Source organism: Rattus norvegicus, chromosome 14, assembly GCF_021556685.1.
Source record: "Rattus norvegicus strain SHRSP/BbbUtx chromosome 14, alternate assembly SHRSP_T2T, whole genome shotgun sequence".
NCBI classification, from domain to species: Eukaryota; Metazoa; Chordata; class Mammalia; order Rodentia; family Muridae; genus Rattus; species Rattus norvegicus.
Window position 1 is genome coordinate 26,690,071 of NC_141547.1, and position 20,118 is coordinate 26,710,188.

A 20,118-nucleotide genomic window follows, 5' to 3' on the forward strand; every position below is an offset into this window, starting at 1 on the left:
GAAATTGAGTCTAAGAAATAATAACTATGAGCTAAGCTTTACATGATTATTTTGAATTATGAGCCATGCTTGGGAATACAAGGAATGCAGAATATTTCCTGATTATATTCACATTCATGATAATTTCAAATGTAAAATAGGTTTTCTTCTGATTCGTGGAAAGATATTTTAAAGTTACATAGATGTAAATAGTAGTAGAAAGAAAGCAAAGCAAAAAAGGAATTCCCAATCAACGATAGAGTCATTCTAAAGCCATAATAAATAAGACCGCTTAGGACATTAATAAACACCAGTTGTAAGTAAGGGCGAGCAAAGTGAAAATCCAAAAGCATATCCCTACATATGGACATATGGCAGATGTAATAGTTCTCATCTATTTCAACATTTAAAAAACGTTAAAATTGTCATTCTTTATGAAAAAAAATAAAGTGAAAATTTTCACACTCTATTCAAGTCATCCCCCTGCAAACTGAAAGGCAAAGAACAGTGATAGGGAGGCCAGTGAGAACCTGGGTGGGAACCCGGGACATTCACATGCGCTTCTTGAAAACAGAATGGGCACTGAGCAGAGGGAAGAAGGGGTCTGAGGGATGAGGAGGGAGATGGTATCGGTGGGAAAGACAAATATTGCCTGTTTTGTCTCATGTAGAAAAAATACACAAAAATGCCATCATGGAGCCCATTATTTTGTACATAAGTAAAAAGCATAAGAGTAAGTGAAGTGAAATGTTATAAAATGAGAGAAAATATTTGTAATACACACTGTCAACTAAATACTTAAATGTTTATTTTAATTTTATCTGTACATTAACAAAAAGGTTTAAGACATGTTGTAAGTGGCCAAATGGCCCAAGAAGACTCTTCACATATTCAAACAATTAACTGACTAATAAAAAATTCCTTGGGATCTTAGAAGTAAAAAGCCTTTGCACAATGAAACTCACTTTATGCTCCTTTAATAGCAAAATGATGGTGAATAATCCTTCCCATGGTACAAACCAGACAAAAATTCAGGGTTTATAAGGTAACCAGAATTTGTTTAATGTGAGCTTCTTTCTCAAAGAAAACAAAATAATTAAAAATAATCAATAAAAGTTAGGTGAAATATTTTTTATTTAAAGAGTAAAACGCAATAAATGAGTTCTCAAAAGTTGAAAATTGCCCTAATCACAAAAGGTAAACATGTTGTAAAGTTGCCTTTTGACTATAACATCTAAAAGACTATTTCTGTCAATATTCATAAATTTCTTAAGGCTTTCTGTATAACAATTTCATAATTTTTAGCAAATGGATGAAAATATAATTCAATTTCTCAGCATGATTAAAATTGGTTTTCATTATTAGTAAACTAGAAGTTCTGCTATGTGATTTGTCAGTAATAATGTCATATAGCTTTTGATAAATATTTTCTGTCTAATTTGGAGAAACCTTAAAATGTTTTTATATATGCTAGTAGATTTGGGGATGGTAACCTTTTCTTTTGTAGAGAAAATAGTCAAGAATGATGAACTTATTACTTAGATGCTTACTGATGCCATCTTTATTGTGAACAGTGTCTTATGTCACATTGATCAATTTCCGTGTTTGATATTATATTATCACAAGTATATATGCACATATACATACGTATACTTAATAAAAAACAGGGAGTTAGAGAACAAGAGATATGCTGAAATGTACCCTTACATTTTTAGATACATGAAACAGAATACTCAAACATACTTCTATGCCTATTTGAATAATATCCATGGGTTTATAATCTGCAACAAATAGACGTTCTGATCCTCTTGTTTAGGACACTTTGAAAATTCACACTTGTGCCTAAGAGTCACTGACCAGAGAGAGTTACATTCTCCCTAAGTGTCAAGAAGAACCAAGTCCATTCCCGGTCTGGAGAGGGGAGGTAGACATGAAATCCCAACTTTAGCTGAGGGGCTGTTGGCACTTGAAAGCTGCTGGTAGAGCTTTCCTTAAAAGAATCACCCCGTCATAAGTTCACCAGACTTCAGAGGAAGGCCATATATCCAAGAATATATGAGCAGCACAGATTAGATTTGATAGAAAAACAAAAGGAGGGGTGAGTTGGTAGGAGATAAATGAGGGATGAATATGATTAAAACACATTGTATAGAATTCTCAGAGAACTAAAAGATGATTTAAAAAAAATAAATGACCAAAGGAAGAACTGAATCCTCTAGTTACAACAACGAACTTTAATTGAAAGAATTTTCAACGTACACATTTCTGCATTCAAATATTTTAATCACGATTTCTCCATCATGTATGCATATTTCCACTGTCATGTACCAAAGATAATGTGCATGGTGGGTCAGCCTCAGGTCCATAAGTTCTGTGTCCTGGTGCGGGATGGGTCTGCACGGTGCACCTCGGGAGGACTTCTCGGAGGCATTCCTGAACCAAAAGAAGTCAGGTGAGCATTTTAAAATACAGAAGGTATAATCAACAATTTGCTGTAAATTAAATGAGACGGTAAGAAGATGACAATTACAGTTTTAGCATGTGCAACTATGAATTCGGGTCCTGAAAATATGAAGTAATAAGTTAGAGACAGTGATAAGGGCCAACGTATGAATTCCATATGAATTAATGTCCCAATCACCAAGAAGTATTCTAAATTGTGCCCAAGTTGATGACGAAAACAAAAAGAAAACAAAAACCACATGGACTAAAGTGAATGTGAGGAAGAGTCTTCTGCCAGCATGACTAATACTAATGAGAGTGAGGAAGAGAATAGGGATAGATGTGAGAGAAAGAGGAGGATTAGAAAGAAGAAGAAAAATTAGAAGTCTTTTTTTTGTGTGTCGAGGGAGGCTATGGATGACAGCTTCTATTTCCTTAGGGGTTATAGGGCTGTTTAAATAGATTACCTGATCTTGATTTATTTGGGTGAATGGTATCTGTCTAGAAAGTCATCCATTTTGTTACAAATTTCCAATTTTGTGGAGTATAGGCTTTTGAAGCAAGACCTAATGATTCTTTGAATTTCCTCAGTGTAAGTTGTTATGTCTCTCTTTTCATTTTCTGTTTTGTCTATTTAGATTCTCTCTGCCTTTTAGTTAGTTTGGCTAAGAGTTTATCTATCTTGTTGATTTTCTTAAAGAACCAGCTCTTGGTTTTGCCAATTCTTTGTATTGTTTTCTTTGTTTCTACCTGATTGATTTCAGCTCTGATGATTTCCTGCCTTCTTCTCCTCTTCAAGTGTGCTTGCTTCTTCCTCCTCTTTTTTTTCTTCTTTTTAAGAGTTTAATTTAAGAGTTTTCAGCTGTACTCTTAAATCGCTGGTATGAGGACTTTCTAATTTCTTTACGGAGATGCTAAGTGCTATAAACTTTCCTGTTAGCACTACTTTCACTGTGTCAAGATTCAGGCTGTAATTCACAGCATTGGGGACACGGAACCTGAAGAGGTTACCTCCTGTAGCCAGGCAGGAACCCCAATAGAGAGATAAGGACAATAATAATCCACCCACAAAACATTCGATCCAAAATGTATTCTGTCTACAAGAAATGTGGAGATGGGAGTGGCCGAGCAGAGACTGAGGGAGGGGCCAACCAATAACCGGCCCATCTTGAGACTCCTCCTATGGGCCAACGCTATTAATGACACCCTGTTGTCTTTACAGACAGAAGTCTAGCATGGCTGTCCTTTGAGAGCTGCTGACTCATACTGATGTAGAAACCCACAGCCAATCAGTGGATGGAGCTTGGGGCCTCTTATGGAAGAGTTGGAGAAAGGATTGCAGATCGGAAGGAGATAGGAACTCCACAGAAAGTCCAACAGAGACAAGTAACCTGGACCCTTGCGTACATCCGAGACTGAACCGCCAACCAAATAGCATACATGGGCTGAACGTAGGCCCCCTGTAATATGCAGCAAGTATGCTGCTTGGTGTTTATATGAGTCCCAAACCACTGGGGTGGGGGCTATCCCAAAAGTTGCTGCCTGTCTGTGGAATATGTTCTTCTAGTTGGGATTCCTGATTTGGCCTCAGGAAGAGAGGATTGTCTAGCCCTGAAGAGACTTGATGTGCAAGGTTGAGGGATATCTATGGAGGGCTCCACCCTCTTAGAGTAGAAGAGTAGGAGGAAGGGAGAGGGATTGTGGAAGGAGGTGACCAGGAGGGAGTCAGTGAGAGGGACGTAAAGTGAATAAATAAAAATAAATAAAAATTTTAAAAGTCCTTATGTGGTACCATGCGGCTACAGTCACAGATATTGGAAGTGAGATGGAATATTACTGGAACATATAGTTCTAAGATTTAGAACCAAATGAGAGCCTTAGTAATACATCCCATCCCACTTTTCAAAAGAATAAAATAGCAGCATTTGAACGCTAGTGAGAAAGAGAAACACAGAAACTTTTGAAAATAATTTAGATTCGATGAAATTGCAATTAGTTTGGTGTTACATTGCAAAATGTTATAATTTTAAATATTCTTACAAACACATGTAAAGGACACATAGAGGAAGATGGACAACTGATGTCCCAGCCCCAAGTTGGAAATTATCCAAACGGATGAGTCACTGGACAGTTCATTGGACAAAGTGTAATATTCTGATTGAAAAGAGATACAACAATAAAGATTAAGCATAGATATTTGTATCATTTGCTTTCATAAACATAGAATTTGCCTCATCCCCTAAAATAAAGTCAAAAAGTTACCCCAAAATGGATTAAAACTAGGCATACAGCACTTTTAAGGGAGAATAAAACCACAAAACAGATTAACATTGCAAGGAAGGGATTAAAGCAAGAAGGACACCTCGAGCTTATGAATCACCAGAAAGTCTTTAATTTTTAACTTGTTTAAATCTGAGCTTGATTCATAATGATTCTTCAAATGATTCATTTTAGAGACGTCTGTGAAGTGTGGTAGGCTTTATAATGCTAAGTGTGTGTAAATAATAGGTAAGGGTCAATACTTAGGGAAAGTCTCTGAATGGGGATCATAGGGAATTAAGAGTTGGATGAGTAAAAGAATAACCTACCCAACTTTTATTTACAGCCAACTCAAGAAGTCCTTTAAATGATTGGAGTCTATGGAACTGGAAGCAGACTGTATGGAGAGCCAGAAAGCGATCAATAAGTGAAGCTCGTTTAATGTTTCCCATTATCACTTTTGTTTCGTTTTGACTCTGTTTCCTCCCATAGGTTCTCATTACGGTAACCCGGCTGGTCGTGAACTTATGAACTTAAATGATACTCCTGCTTCAGCCTTGAAAGTTCTGGCATGATATTGTTTAAATGACTGACTTTTGTCTTCTATAAATTTCTTTTAATATCTCTAAATATCGCTCCACAGCAAATGCAAGAGCAACTTTTTAAAAAGTAGTTATGCTTATCTTTTGATTTATCTCTCATGTCTTTTCAATCTGCATATTTACCCTCCATTTCTTATCTGTGTACATTGTACATTGCATCGTGTTTTATCCTCCTTTGAAATAAATCGGTTAGCAAAGAAACGTTAGATATGAATATGAATGACATCAAATATGAATGACAAACTCGCACACACAGCTGCATTATGTTACCAACATTCTGTCATCTGACCATTTTCACTTATGGATGGAGAGGATCAACTGAATCTATTTTTAAGCTTATCTCGTTTTAATTAAAGTTCAGCTCTTAGTTGAGAGGACATTCTTCATGTTCTAAAGTGACCACCCGCCAAAAGCTGTCCAACCAGCAGAGCCTTAGGACATATGACACATCCCGCTTCTGGGTGAAAGTAATGATCATATACATGGGCAGTGAGTACCACAAATTCAATTCTATTAAAAGTAATGAAGTAGGAATGTCAGTATAATTATCTACCTTCTGCTCAGGCTTTTGCACAGTTCACGGTAACAACCGATGTGAGCTTATGAAAGTTCTGTGCTGCAGAGCCTAACTCCGTGGTGTTTATGTGGACATTAACTCATAGCTGGCATTGCTTCCTGGAGATTTTCAAGGCCAATTTAGAGGACTGTTTGGTCTTGAAATTCAGTTATAAGCACATCAATTAGAAAATGACCAGTTTACAGTGTTTAGACAAAGGACTGTATATATTTTTCTTACATGTATATAAACGTATTTAGCTTATATGTATATAAACATCAGTCATGGAATTAGAGATAGGGTGGTCAGTTCTTTCTAGTTGCTCTAACATTTCTACCCCCGTTTCTTCTAATAGACTGAGAAAATTATATAACTTCTTAAACTCTTTTAAAACCTTTTCATGTGTATGACACCTATAAGAGAAGAGATAGACCAACCAACAGATGGACACACACACACACACACACACACACACACACACACACACACACACACACACGAGAGAGAGAGAGAGAGAGAGAGAGAGAGAGAGAGAGACATAGAATGCCAGCGTTGACTTTCATGTTTGAACTAATGTCTCTTGTTTGTGTTTGCTGCTCCAAATTCTAGAATAGCTGATCTGTGGGTTTCTAGGAATTATATTGTCCCTGACTCCCATTTCATCATAGGCACATTGAGATTAGAGATATATTCTACTAGCTTTACATGGGTTCTGGGAATCCAAAATCCAGTTCTCAAGCATCAAAAGCTTAACCAACTGAGATATCTTCTTAGGCGACGTAGATTATCCATTACTATTTCCCTAGCAGTCTTGTGAGGCTGCTAAGAGAAAACAAACTGAAAAAATCCCATCTAACACTGGACATAGAGTACATCTCTAATGGCTGTTATCAATAAAATTCTATTACATCATACTGACTGTGATGGTTTGCAGATGCTTGACCCAGGGAGCAGCACTATTAGAAGGTGTGGCCTTGTTGCAGGAAGTGTGTCACTGTGGGGGTGGGCTTGGAGACTCTCCTCCTAGCTGCCTGGCGATGCTCAGTCTGTTCCTGGCTTCCTTTGGTTGAAGATGTAGAACTCAGCTCCTCCTGCACCATGCCTGCCTGGATGCTGCCATGTTCCCACCTTGATGATAATGGATTGAGCCTCTGAACTGTAAGCCAGCCCCAATTAAATGTTGTACCTTATAAAACTTACATTGGTCACGGTGGCTGTTCACAGCAATAAGGCCCTAACTAAGACACTGACTTAATTTTGCTACCTCTGCTTTACACATCACTTGGTGTTACCGAATCACACAGACAGACAGCTGTAGCAGATGATAAGATAGCTTGGAATCCCTGCTCACCTCCCATTTTTCATCCCCGATTCTGTACCCTTCCACCTACATGTTTTATGAGCACAACTTTGGCTGACCTGCCTGGAAAAAGTTGTATCCAGTTATGTGATTAGAAGAAAACTATTCCATTTAGCTTTCAGTGAAGATGCCATCTTGCTACTGTGCCTCTACTGGCTTCTAGGCGTTCTTTCCTTCTCTAGTTAAGTAAGCTGTGTAGTTGTGAGTCTCTGTACAAAGAGACCCAAGTGGTACAGAAATGAGAGCTTCCTGTGGTCGACATCAATCAAATAAATGAAGACCACAAAGAAACTGATGCCTCTTTTCCACGGTCAGAAAAAACTGCATCCCATCAGCGGTGATGTGTGCAAACTTGGGAAGGAAGTGCAGAAGCTTGCCATGACTGTAGTCATGGTTACAAAATACCTGGACGTTTCCAAGAAGCAGAGTGCTCAGCCTGTCTCACTAAATTGAAGGGAATAATCATTCTTGCTCTAGAAAAAGTTACTCTGAGGGTGGTTTGATAGGAAGCAATATATATCATTATAAAAATAATAAGTGTCTTAAAATAGTGGCCATGTTTTCCTTTATGAAAATCTTAAAAGAGTAATTAGGGATGACCTGTGTTTAAGACCTTTATGAATGAACTCCAAAAATGTCATTTTTAAAAGAGATAATACTTATTTTATAAACCTTGGTTATATTCTTTTAAAAATATTCTCTCGCTAAAATGACGCTACACAATAATTATCTTAGAAATAGTCTTTATACAAATTGATATATGTATTATATTAAAATGAATGCTTTTATGGGTTTAAAATGTGTTACAAAGCTTTGTATATGCTTTTCTGGAGGGAAATATGGAATAAAAATACCATAATAGGATGTTGTGCAATAATCTGTGAAGTCAGAAATAAAGCCACTTATCGTTGCAGTCTTAGCGATCTGCACAGAATCCAGGCATGCAGTACATACTACAGATTTGTTTTTCTTTCTGAAGGAAAACAAGTGGCTTTTGAAAGGAAACTGTAAATAGAAGACAGATTTTTAGAGCCAAACAGATTTTATTTTAAATTCAGCTTCCACCTACTACTGTGACCCCCCAGAAAACTACTTATTTCCTGAGGAAAATGGAAATTGCAGCTACATTTTATTAAGTAGCAATTAAAAAGAGGGGAAGCATGCTCAAGTGAACACGGTACTTGTACACTATAGCATAGTCTGGCACCAACGTTAGGAAGATGTAAATGTGAGAATAAACGAAGACAATTTGATGACTCAGAATCAAAAGCCCACTGGCTAATTCAAATACAGCTTTCTAATTTAAAAGTGTGAAGGGGCTTTAATTTGCCTAGGAGAATAAAAAATAACTCTGCATTATGGATTATTTGAATATTTGCAAAAATGCCAAAGGAATCGGAACATCAATGATTGATACAAATTGCCACGTTAATGTTCAATAAATACATTCCACCAATTTAATGATAAATGAAGAAGATAGATCAATGCAAAAGATCACTACCCTATTAGATATATATTTACAAACATGAATAATGATTCATGAGAAGTCATAATGATTGCCCAGTATAGACATAAGACTAGACAAATGATCCCTTCCTTCTTAGGCTGCTTTCATAACGGTGACATAAAAGTGACATACACTTGTATAGTTGTTTGACTGTCGAGGCCAAAATATATTGTAGTTAAGGTATGGGAACAAAAACCCACGCTTATAAATTACATTTCAGTGAATAAGCTTTAACACCTAAGGAGATATTTGAAACTACCCAATTAAGACCGTACATATCTAACTTCTATAAATTGTTATAGGTGAAATTGCATCTTTTAAAATAAGAGCATTTTTTAAAAAAATATAAAACGACTAGAACAACAGCACAAAGTTGTATGATTTGCAGCCAGAACAAAAACACATAACAAGGTGTCTCCTTGGAATTCAAAGTATAAGGAAATAGTACTACTGATACCTACAGAGATTGTCATACGTCCTCTACAGAGGTTAGGATGAAGCAAATAGAGGCAGATAGACCAAAAAAGGGGGAAACCCCTGACAGATTTTCAACAGAAATACCAGGTGCTAAAAGTAAGGTCTTGTTAAAAATAAAGTAAGCAACTAACACCACAGTACTGAGTGTCATCCAAAGCCCTATGAAGTATGCATTAGCTTTGGACTTGTAGTTTTCACATATAGTTAAACTTGTCTCCAACGAATTTAAAAATGCATGTACCTTTTGATCTAACGATCTCAGTTTTACAAGTTTTTCTACAGATATGCAAATATAAATACAAATTATATGCATACAAATAAGGGGACTAGAGAAATGGCTCAGTGGTTAAGAGCACTGACTGCTCTTCACTAGGTTCTGAGTTCAATTCCCAGCAACCACATGGTGGCTCTGTAATGGGATCCAATGTCCTCTTCTTGTGTGTCTAAAGACAGCTACAGTATAATCATATGTATAAAAATAAATATATTAATTTAAAAATAAGAGTAAAATGTCAAATTAACTTAAGGAGATTGAACCTAGGTAGAAATATGACAATTATAAGGAATGATATAAGTGTTTGTGAGCTTTGCATAGTAGACTATTCAAAATGAAAAACTATAGTTTCAAAAAAAACGCTATTTTTTTCTTAGTAAAGTTAAACCTACACATAGATATTTTACTTGTTGAGAAACTGAATGATTATGAAGCAAGTAAATAATTCAGTACCTGTGTGTTTATTCTCAAACAGGTATCTGACTGAGTTGGCCCATCATATAAAGTTTGTGCAGAAGTACATAGCAATTCTATTGCAATTCAAGGCTTACAGCATGTCCTGGTGGTTTTGATTCTATTACATCATCCACACATCCATTCTTTCATTTGACTATGTGTCCACAGCATGAACTGTACTATTCCAGATGTTGGGTTTGAACTGTCTTTGTGAAAATGCCACCCTATGAGGCAGAGAATACACCTGATAAGAATGTCCAGTGTCAGGAGGAAAACAAGAAAGACTAATGAGGATTGAGGGTTTAGGCTTTTTTAAATATTGTGATAGAATTACTAAGAGGAACCAGGAGGCAGCGTCCTTTAGTGAGGACTAAAGTTAGCGATGAGAGAGACTAGGGTGTGCTTGGTTGAGAAGCTCTCTAAAGCACAGGGTCCAGCACTCAGAAGGTCCATTACCAGGATTCTGCCTGATAAAGAGAACGGAGAGCTTAGTAGGGGAAGAAGAGTTTGGAGAAGAAGCGGGGTGCATTCCTGGAAGATTTCAGCAAACTTCATGTTTTACAGCTAGTGTGACAGAAGAGACAATCAGAAGTACAACACTGATTTTGAAGGGTTTCTTTTGTACTGGTTTAATATACAATTCCTCGGTAAATGGTTTTGTAAAGATTGGTTATAGTAGACTTTGCCTACCATCATAGTGTTGAGACTCGTTGAATAACAGGAGAAAAATACATGTCCAAAACTAAACAAACAAGACTAGCACAATTGTCTTGGAGTCCTACAGAGGAATTGCCACGGTAGCCATTTGCTTTGTCTGACTCCTGAATTGAAATTCATCTGTTCTGAATTTTGTCACTAAGATGGTTTGGTCTCATAAATTCACTCATATGAACATCTACAATAAACAGTGTGAGGGTTTCTCCTTTTAGATTCCTTTCTAATAATGTATTTGCGTTCTACTACGGCTTGTGATAAACCTTGTCCTGATTTCCTTTTGGCCTTTTCTCTCCCTCTCTCTCTCTCCAAAACTTCCCTCCCCACTCTAGCTCCTCCATCTCTTTCATCTCCTTTTACTTATGCCTCATATTCTTTGATTAAACAGCTCTTACTGCATTTTTAATTGAAAGACACTTGAATACACTGTAGGGCTGGTTTCTAATTGCGTAGCGAAATGTCAGTCTGGACAGCTTTTATACATGAGTCAAGAAAGGAGAGGTTTATGTTGTTACCAGGGTTTAATTGAAGCACACTTAGTATCTTTTGACTAAGTACTTGGCTGCCATTTGCACATGATTACAAACTTGAGAGGAAGCTCCTCTGATAGCTGCAGGGCGGTAATGAGAAAGCATGCTGTGCTGGCACTGAAGGACGCTGAGATTTCTCCCACACGGTAATGTAATCCAAGGCGGGAGGAGACTTAAATACAATTGTCCTGTTTCACAGTCTAAAGACATACCCCAATGTGAAGCTGTAGTTGAACGCAAAAAATGCAAAACCGTGTCAAGTTTAAGAACACAGCATAGAGGCTGGAGAGATGGCTCAGAGCTCAGGAACCTTGGCTTCTCTTCCAGAGGGCGAATGTTCAATTCCCAGCACCCACATGGCAACACACACCAGTCTATAGTTCTAGTTTTAGGGCTTCTGACATCCTCACATAGACATACGTGCAGGCAATATGTCAAGAAACATAATATAAAAATAAATAAAAGAAGTAGTATGTTGCGGTAAAAATTAAAAAGCAGCAGAACCTGTTCTCTCCCGAACCCTGGCGTTTGCTTGTTCCTGTTCCAATCGGCCATTGGCACTAGTGCTAATTTATCTCAGATTAGTATCTCTCCTGGCAACTGTCTGCTAGCCTCGAACTCTCTGGTTCCAGCTACCTAGCAGTGGCTGTCCTATCACAGCTCACTGCCACGGACTCTGTCCACACTCCCAGCAACTGCCCCCTGGTAGTTAAAGCATAAACTCCCAACTAGCCGGTAAGACTCAACAAACTGTCACCCAACAATCGGTTTTATATGTTAAATTCTCAATTCACAATATATCCACACAATAAACTTGCAACCCACTGATAAAGGATATAAGCTGCCCACCTAGATAAGATAGATTTGCCTACAGAAATCCATCCCAGCCACCTTGGCGATTCAAGTCTGGATCTGGGTCATCCTTCGCCATCTCTATCTTGATTCTCATTCCTTCTCCTTCTCTCCTACCTTACAAAGGGGTTTTTGTCCCTGCCTTATTTGTCTACTGTTCAATCAAGGCCTTGACCTAACTTGTGTGCCTTCACCTGCATAATGGCATCAACCTACAGTAGTGTAATGTTATATGTGTAAAAACAATGAAATAATAATATTAAGAGACTTACTGTTCTCTCTTTTAAGGAGAATGTGCAGTTGCATATGACAAAGAAGCTTAAGCAATATTAATCAAAACAAGACTAAGGTTGTGTATGTTTTGTTTTAGAGCTTGCTTTTATTTTGTTTTACATTTCACTCCTATTATAAAACACATGATCTTGCTAGGTAGGCAAAGCTGGCCTTGAACTTACCACCCTCCTGCCTCAACCTCCCTAGAATTTTCAGTGAGCGCCAGTGCACTTAGCTAGCATTAACTTTCTCCTCCTGGTGAGGAAGCTGGAGGTGTACCATTCAGGGTTGGCAGAGTGTCTTCTCTGTCTGCTTTGATATCTTGAGGACATAGGTTTCTGAGTGCTTATTTCTTTGTTCCTGTCATTTCTCCCAAGGTGGCTTGCTGGAGTTAATGATAGAATGTGAAAAAAAAAAGGAGAGGAAAGATGGACAGTGGCCTCAGTAGTTGCTAAAGTAGCTTCTTTGAGGAACTCTTTTCTAAGCACGTCAGGAGCTACACCTAATCTTTTGCATCTTTAGTTGTAGGCAGTCAATGGCAGACAGAAATTATTAAATGGAAAAAAATATCTAGAAATAAGCAGTCCATTAATTTTACATTTCACAGAGATCGAAGTAACATGGTAAAGTCCCAGGGCCTCCTGGTCTGGAGCTGAGTCATCACTTTTTTCACTCACAGCCACACAATATTTCCTCAGTGCCATTGGTCATTTTTGTAGCCATATCAGCCATCAGATTGTCTGTCACATTGTTGAAATAACTGTGTTCAAGCCACCGTTATTTTACTTAATCATGACCCCGCAACATCAGTGTAGTGAGGGTGGACACTTATACGTGCCAAAAAGCAGCTCTAAAATGCTTCCTTTTAAATGAAAAAGTAAAGATAAAAAAGGAGAGGGAGAAGGAAAGGGAGAGGAAGAAGAAGAAAAGGGAAAGGAAGGAGACTTCATAAGGGAAGAAAAAAAATGTTATGTGCTTGGGTAAGATCTGAGATAAGAACAAATCTATTCATGAATTCTAGAAGAAGAAAACTGTTCATTCAGTTCTGTCTTACCACTGTGCATAAAGGAAATATGTTGAAAAAGCATAATCTGTGGCTGGAAGACATGAACATTTTCTTTTTTTTTTTTAAAGATTTATTTATTTATTTTATGTATGTGACTACACTGTCCCTCTCTTCAGACACACCAGAAGAGGGCATCGGATCCCATTACAGATGGTTGCCAGCTAACATGTGCTGCTGGGAATTGAACTTGGGACCTCTGGAGGAGCAGTCAGTTCTCTTAACCACTGAGCCATCTCTCCAGTCCCGAACATTTTCATTAACAGCAACTTGCTGCACCAGAAACTCTAGTTTTAGGTTGTCCATGTTAACATCAGACTGACAGCTTATTGCAAGTAAGAGATAACCAGTTACATAGGCAAAATAGTTTCAGATTGAGAAATACTGAGATGCCAAATCTTTTAAAGTTCAGACTCCATTTTAGATAACCCCACCTAAGTTTGAATTCAGGTAAACAAACAGGCTGGTACCTAGCATTAGTCTCCATGTTGTCCCCAACAAAACCTGAGCCTAGCTCTAGTCTCTAGGCTAATCCCCCCAAAAGACCAGTGTTTCCAGGTCACACTCTCAACAAGGCCAGTGTCTTCAGGTTATTCCCCCAATAAACCACATAACAAGCTCATCCCTTGTCTAACAACTGCCAATGCAGAGGGGAGCAGAATTTGAGTTTATGATATGACTCCCAGCACCAGCCAATTATGTTAAAGGCCACAGTAGCTTTCCAATTAGATGCTTGCATACATGCTCCCTGCTTGCTGCTTACTATAAAGACTTGCCCAGATTGACATTCAGGGCTCCCCGGCCACCACAATCAACCCGCATGATGGAGGTGTGTTGGGGGTGGGGTAGGGTGGGAGTAGCTTGAATAGATTAAGACCCTGCTGTTAGTTGCATCAGATTGGCTCCTGTCTGTTTTTCTGGGGATCACTAATATTTCCCTGGTACTGCAATATTATTGATACTAGAGAGTTTGCATGAGACATTTGGGATTCTCCTTATCTCTGTTACTGTCCAAGATCTCTTCATGAGGAAAAAGTCATGTAGACTTCTGAGTGGATTTGTGTAAGGTTCATTCATTACAAAGGAGATTAGAGAATATGAATAGTAGCTACAAACAAACAGATAAACAAATAATAAAACACAAAAAAGAAAAAAAGTAGGTCAGTCCTTCCTTTTCCTCTTTAAATATATATATATATATATACATATATATATATACACATATATATATATCCTTCACCTAGTAAAGCATTGTTACAGGCATTTTATTAAATGCTTGTAAAATAACCGTTAATAATTATTTAGTTAAGCTATTCCTATGTAGCAATGATTATGTATTTATTAGTTCATCCACTCTAATGGTGTACTGTAAGTTAATATGTACTAGTAAATAAGTATCTAATGGGATAATTAAATCTCAACGGGAATATAATTGCTGAGTAGCATTCTAAAACTCTGGAGACATCTGAGCTGCAGCTCATTTAATAAAAGGAATCTTATTCTGTGCATACTCAGTCTGTGGTCCCTCTCAGAAGCATGCTCTTTCCAACACCTATTTTCTGTTAAAGCCACATCAGGATTTATTTGTAGCACAATGTTCCAATAGTCTTGAGAGTTATAATCCTTGTAAGCACTCTCTGCTTTGGAGAGCATTTTCAAACACTTTGGACATACGACTACGTAAGCCCCAAGTGTGACTTAATCTTTAGTATTTTAGGTTGTACCTAAAGCTGATGCTTTTTTGAGAAAAGTTAGAGTGTATGTTGATTTTGCATTCTGCTTGCTTTCATGGCAAATGACTGACAATGCAAAGGGTTAATCATGCGGTAATTTTCAAAACATTACAGTATGAAAATTATGTGGCTGCTTTAATATAAAGCATATACACATTGATATTGTCCTCTCATTTTTGACTCCACATATCCAAAATTAGATATGGAAATCTAGTATGCATTTAATCAATAATTTTCAACTGAATTTTTAACTTGGAAAATTTCAATCTTATTTGCAATTAAATCACAATTAACCTTTAATTATTCCAATTGAAGACTGGTATGATTTTCTTATGAGGCTCACCCCTGTAGCTCATTTTAAATTAAATCTGCCAGAAACAAGAAGTAATTTTTCCTGGTATATGTCCAAGTCTGTCTCAGACTTAAAGACTTCTAAAATTTTTAATGAGACCATTCAATTCAGGTTTTTATTTGTACGCGGCTTGTAGTATTACTGGAAACACTTCAAAAGAAAAATAGAAAATTCACCCTTCATCAAGAAAACTCTTTGCAACAAACAAAAATAAGTTATAGAAAAATTATAACCAATCAAAATGCCGAGTTATAAAGTTGAGTCACAATGGATACACCACACACACACACACACACACATACACACACACACACACACATAGACACACACACACAAACACACAAACACACACACTCCCACACCTAAGACTCAAGTAACACTGCAGAAAAGGGGATAGAAAGATTTGAGAGCTGGAGAATCAGGGAGCTTGTTGTGAAATTGTGTCTCCTAGTAATAATGTCAGAAGCTACACTCAGAAAGTCTTATCAACATGGCTGACAAAATGTGAGCTGAACATAGAAGATACCACCAGACATACCATAGAGAACCTGGGTGGGGGGTTGGGTGTTCATGAGGCGTCAGCCTTATGCAAAGAACTGTAGACAACTGTGAAATGCTGGGAGAGGGAGAAATAGTCTCTCCAGGGAGGGGAAGGAGAATTCATGTAAATATATTATCTCAAATGTTAAAGAGAGAAATAAATTTAAGAAGAGAAAAATCAAAGTGAGGGGCAGTTCGTTTGTTTAGGCAGAAAACCCCATTCGGTTTTTCCCTTTTGGACAACTCTAATAATGCTAATGTATACAAGGAGTCTCAACCTGCTTGTGGTGAGGAGACCAATAGATGCCTTACCCCTTTGGGACTCTTTTGCTAATCATGTAGCTTTGTAAAAGAAAATGTATCAATTTCTGGACTCACCTGTGTGGGGGACTCTGTTGCAGTGTCCCTACCTAGTTCTCTTGAAAATTTTGTGACCTCTGGGGAAAAGGCTAGAAGGCCATGTGTTGGTATGTGTGCTCATGTTTGTGTATCAGTGGGTACACGTAAGTGTAGGTGTACGCACTCATGTGTGTGCACGCTTGGGTATGCACGTTCCCATGCTTGAAGAGAAGATCAACAGTCCATAGGTAAACAAGGAGCTTGGGTGCAAAGTAAATTATACGTTGCCAATGTTATGTGGAAGATAGTTTCTCTCGGAAGGCGCCATCCTCGTCTCCCTCACTGCTCTGTTCGTCAGCTTTGTACCTTTGTGGTGTGCAGCCCTCAGCTCCATGCCCCGAGGCTTGGTGAGAACAAGGGTTTTTCTGGAATCCCTCACTAATCCGGGATTAATCCTACCTGCATTTTCATCTCTACCCTTCCTTGTGCAAAAGGGTTTTGATCAAAGCCAATTAAATTATCTTTTCAAGGACACATAAGGATAGCATTTCTGCACTGGAAAAAAAATTTAAAGTTACAGAGCTAATTCAGTTGTTAGGAATAAGAGAGCTGCAAGCAGAAGGCCTAGAACACTCGGGTCTGAGCTTTGATTGCTTTCCATTTGGACTAATTAAGAAGAAATGGAAAAGAACAGCCAACCAAGAAAGTGTGTAGCTTTGGAATGTGCAATGAGAGCTTAACTGCCGCTTCAGGACATTTCACTGCTGAGAAAGTACATCTGAGTGACGAACAAGGAGTTAAACTCAGAGGTGACATGGCTTACATTTGAAGGAGACCCTTTCCACGTCTCATGTTTCAGATTGGACTCAGCAAGTTGCCCAGTTATAAGAACAAACCGATACTGTTTTTCCAGGCTCTTGGCCATGCATACCTGATAAACCATCACTGCTTTAATGGGAGAAATGATGGAAACCTAGGAGGAGCTGATGATTCTATACTCCCCCCTGAGAAAACTGGCCAAGGGAAAGATACAAGAACCAAGCATGATGAATTTGAATTTTTCCTTATAATTTGTCCAAAACAAAGGCTGTGGGGAAGAGTCCTCCAGTCTTCTCACAGAGCTATTTGATTAAGAGTCTTAACCTGCATAAAAGTATGAGTTTGTCAACAAGATCAAAGTGCCCTGTTACATCCATATGCAAAAGGTATGATTCTTGGGCATGTATTTGTGTGCTAGACTCTGTTCTCAGATGCCTTCTTCTCTAGTGGATTTCGTCTGTCTTATGCCAGTAACTCCATTCAGTAGATTTTTATTGCTATTCCAACTTTATGAGCAAGGAAGCCAAAGTACAGAAAGAAACTTGGTCAAAATCAAGCAACTGGAAAATGGGGAAAGCTGGATTTTCATCCAGGCAGTCCAGACTCTACATCTATATATTTCACTGCCATAAAACACTCTCTCAGTAAGAAAACAAAAGGTTATCACAGGGAAGAAACAGAAATAAAACATAAAAGAGGAGCAACCTTTACTGTGTTTGTGATCCGGAATTCCAGCTAACACTACTCTAAACCTTTCCCTCCCTGACTGAGTGAACAAATTCCACCGATTCCATTAAAGAATTTATAATTCAATTAGTTACCTTTTCACATGTTGAGCCGTATTCTAGCACTTTAAACCAGAGAGAAATACTTGAAATACTCCCATGAGAGGAGAAACTAACCTGCACAGGCTGAGGCATTCATGTAAGTCACTGCAGCAGGGAGTTTGCTGTATTATGGTGGTTGTTACTCTAACAAATGTTTAACAGAAACAGTTTAAAGAAGGAGGATTTGCATCATGGTTTCAAAGGATCCAGGTAATGTTCAGTTAGATTCATTGTTTTGTCTGAGAAGGGGAACAAGATTATCACGCCAGGGATTCCTGGCCAAGACTACTTACCTCCGGGTGTTTGAGAAGCAGAGTGCAAGAAAGAGAAGCTGAGGAAAAGTACAGATCCCAATCACATGCCCCTAGTGTTTCTGCCAACAAGGCCACACTTTCAAAAGATCCCCGTATCACCTTAAAAGCACACCCAGCAGTGACCTGTCCGTGGATTAACCCATTGATTAGGTCAGAGTTCTCTTTTAATCAGTTCTCAAAGACTTACCAACCCTTTTAGAGCAAGAGTTTTGTATCTAAAACAAAACACAAGGAAAAGAATGTGTTCTTGCAGAGAAGAGCCTAACACAACTGTCATCTGAGAGGTTTCATCCAGCAGCTGATGAAAACAGATGCAGAGACTCACAGCCAAACATCAGGCAGAGCTCAGGGAGTTCGGTGGAAGAGAGTTGGGGAAAGGTTGAGGGATCCATCCAGGGGGATCAAGGATATCGTAAGAATACCTAAAAGCCAACTAACCTGGGCCCATGGGACCTCACAGAGATTGAACTGCCAACCAAAGAGCATACGTGGACTGGACCTAGAATCCTTACAGATACGTAGCAAATGTGCAGCTCGGTCTTGACTGGATCCCCCAACAACTGGATCCATCGGGGACCTGTCTCCGATTTGGACTCTCTTGCCTGCCTTTGAATGCCTTTACCCTCTCTGGCCAGCCTCAGTGATATAGGACGTTCTTAGTCCTGATTAGACTAGATGTGCCAGGATGGGTTAGTACCAAGGGGTGGGCTTTTCCTTCTCTGAGGAGAACAGGAGGTTGAATGGGTGAAAGGGGTGGGAAGAGAGGAGGGAAAGGGTCTGTGGTTGGGATATAAGGTGAATAAATAAATGAAAAAAATACAAACTACATTAAAAAAATACATAGTGATTGAGAAATCCTGACAGAAATTAGCTCCTCTTGAATCAGACACCTGACCTCTGTGGAGTTTGGTTTAGAGATGTAACAAGACAGGATTAAGTGATTAAGTGTATTGTTTGGAGATCTGCCACTCTGTGCATTTTCACTTTACATATACACACACACACACACACACACACACATTCACACACACATTCATTCACACACACATTCATACACACACACACACACACACACACACACACACACACACACACACACACACCCCAATAGATAGATGGTATAGGATGATGGGTAGAGAGGAGAGAGGATCGCAGAGATGATTAACCTGACCTAGAAAAGAATGCAGGTGAGAACTGATCCAAAAGAGGAGCAAGGACCAGAGCAAAGGAAGAACAAGCAGAAGCAGTAAATACTGATGAGATAACATCAGCTCTGTAGGACTCAGGAACACAAGACCTGCCAAGATAAAAACTGAGTAATGACTGAGTGAGATTCATGGGTAGAAAAAGATTAAAATGCAGAAGAGATCAATGAGATCATTGATGCAATGAGATCAGGCGGTGCTTACTCTGAACCTGGGAGTGAGTTCAGGAAATGGTCTGATAGAGGAAATGACCAGATAGAGGAGAGGGGAGCTTTGCTATATCTCCCAGTATACGGGATTGTTTGGAGGGGTGTAATGCGAGGTGGATGGAGAGGGGAACACCCATATAGAAGGGGAGGGGAGAGGTTAGGGGAATGAGGGCCTGGAAACCAGGAAAGGGAATAATATTTGAAATGTAAATAAGAAATACCCAATTTAAAGAAAATGGAAGAAAAAAAGAAAAAGAAAAAAATTTACTCAAAAATTAATATAAGACTACCTTGTGAAAGAAGGAAAGAGAATTATGCAAAAATTATACTTAAGCTATTTTCTATACAACTGACAGAAAAATTTACATAAGGATATAACTAAACCAGAATTTTTAATATTCTAGTCTTTTAAGTGATGAATGTCAGGGTTTTCTTT

General features: G+C 38.4%; 1 protein-coding gene across 9 annotated transcripts in view; it reads right to left on the minus strand.

The window, feature by feature from the left end:
* Positions 1–1,095: 1,095 nt before the first annotated feature.
* Adgrl3 (adhesion G protein-coupled receptor L3) overlaps positions 1,096–20,118 on the minus strand; it is a 781,670-nt gene continuing 762,647 nt past the window's right edge. For all 9 annotated transcript variants that reach the window (XM_087582192.1, XM_087582189.1, XM_087582185.1 and 6 more), the window contains one exon: positions 1,096–2,412. In XM_087582192.1, the coding sequence (XP_087438318.1) occupies positions 2,336–2,412 (77 nt within the window). In that variant the 3' untranslated portion in view covers positions 1,096–2,335. The remainder of the gene's footprint in view (positions 2,413–20,118) is intronic.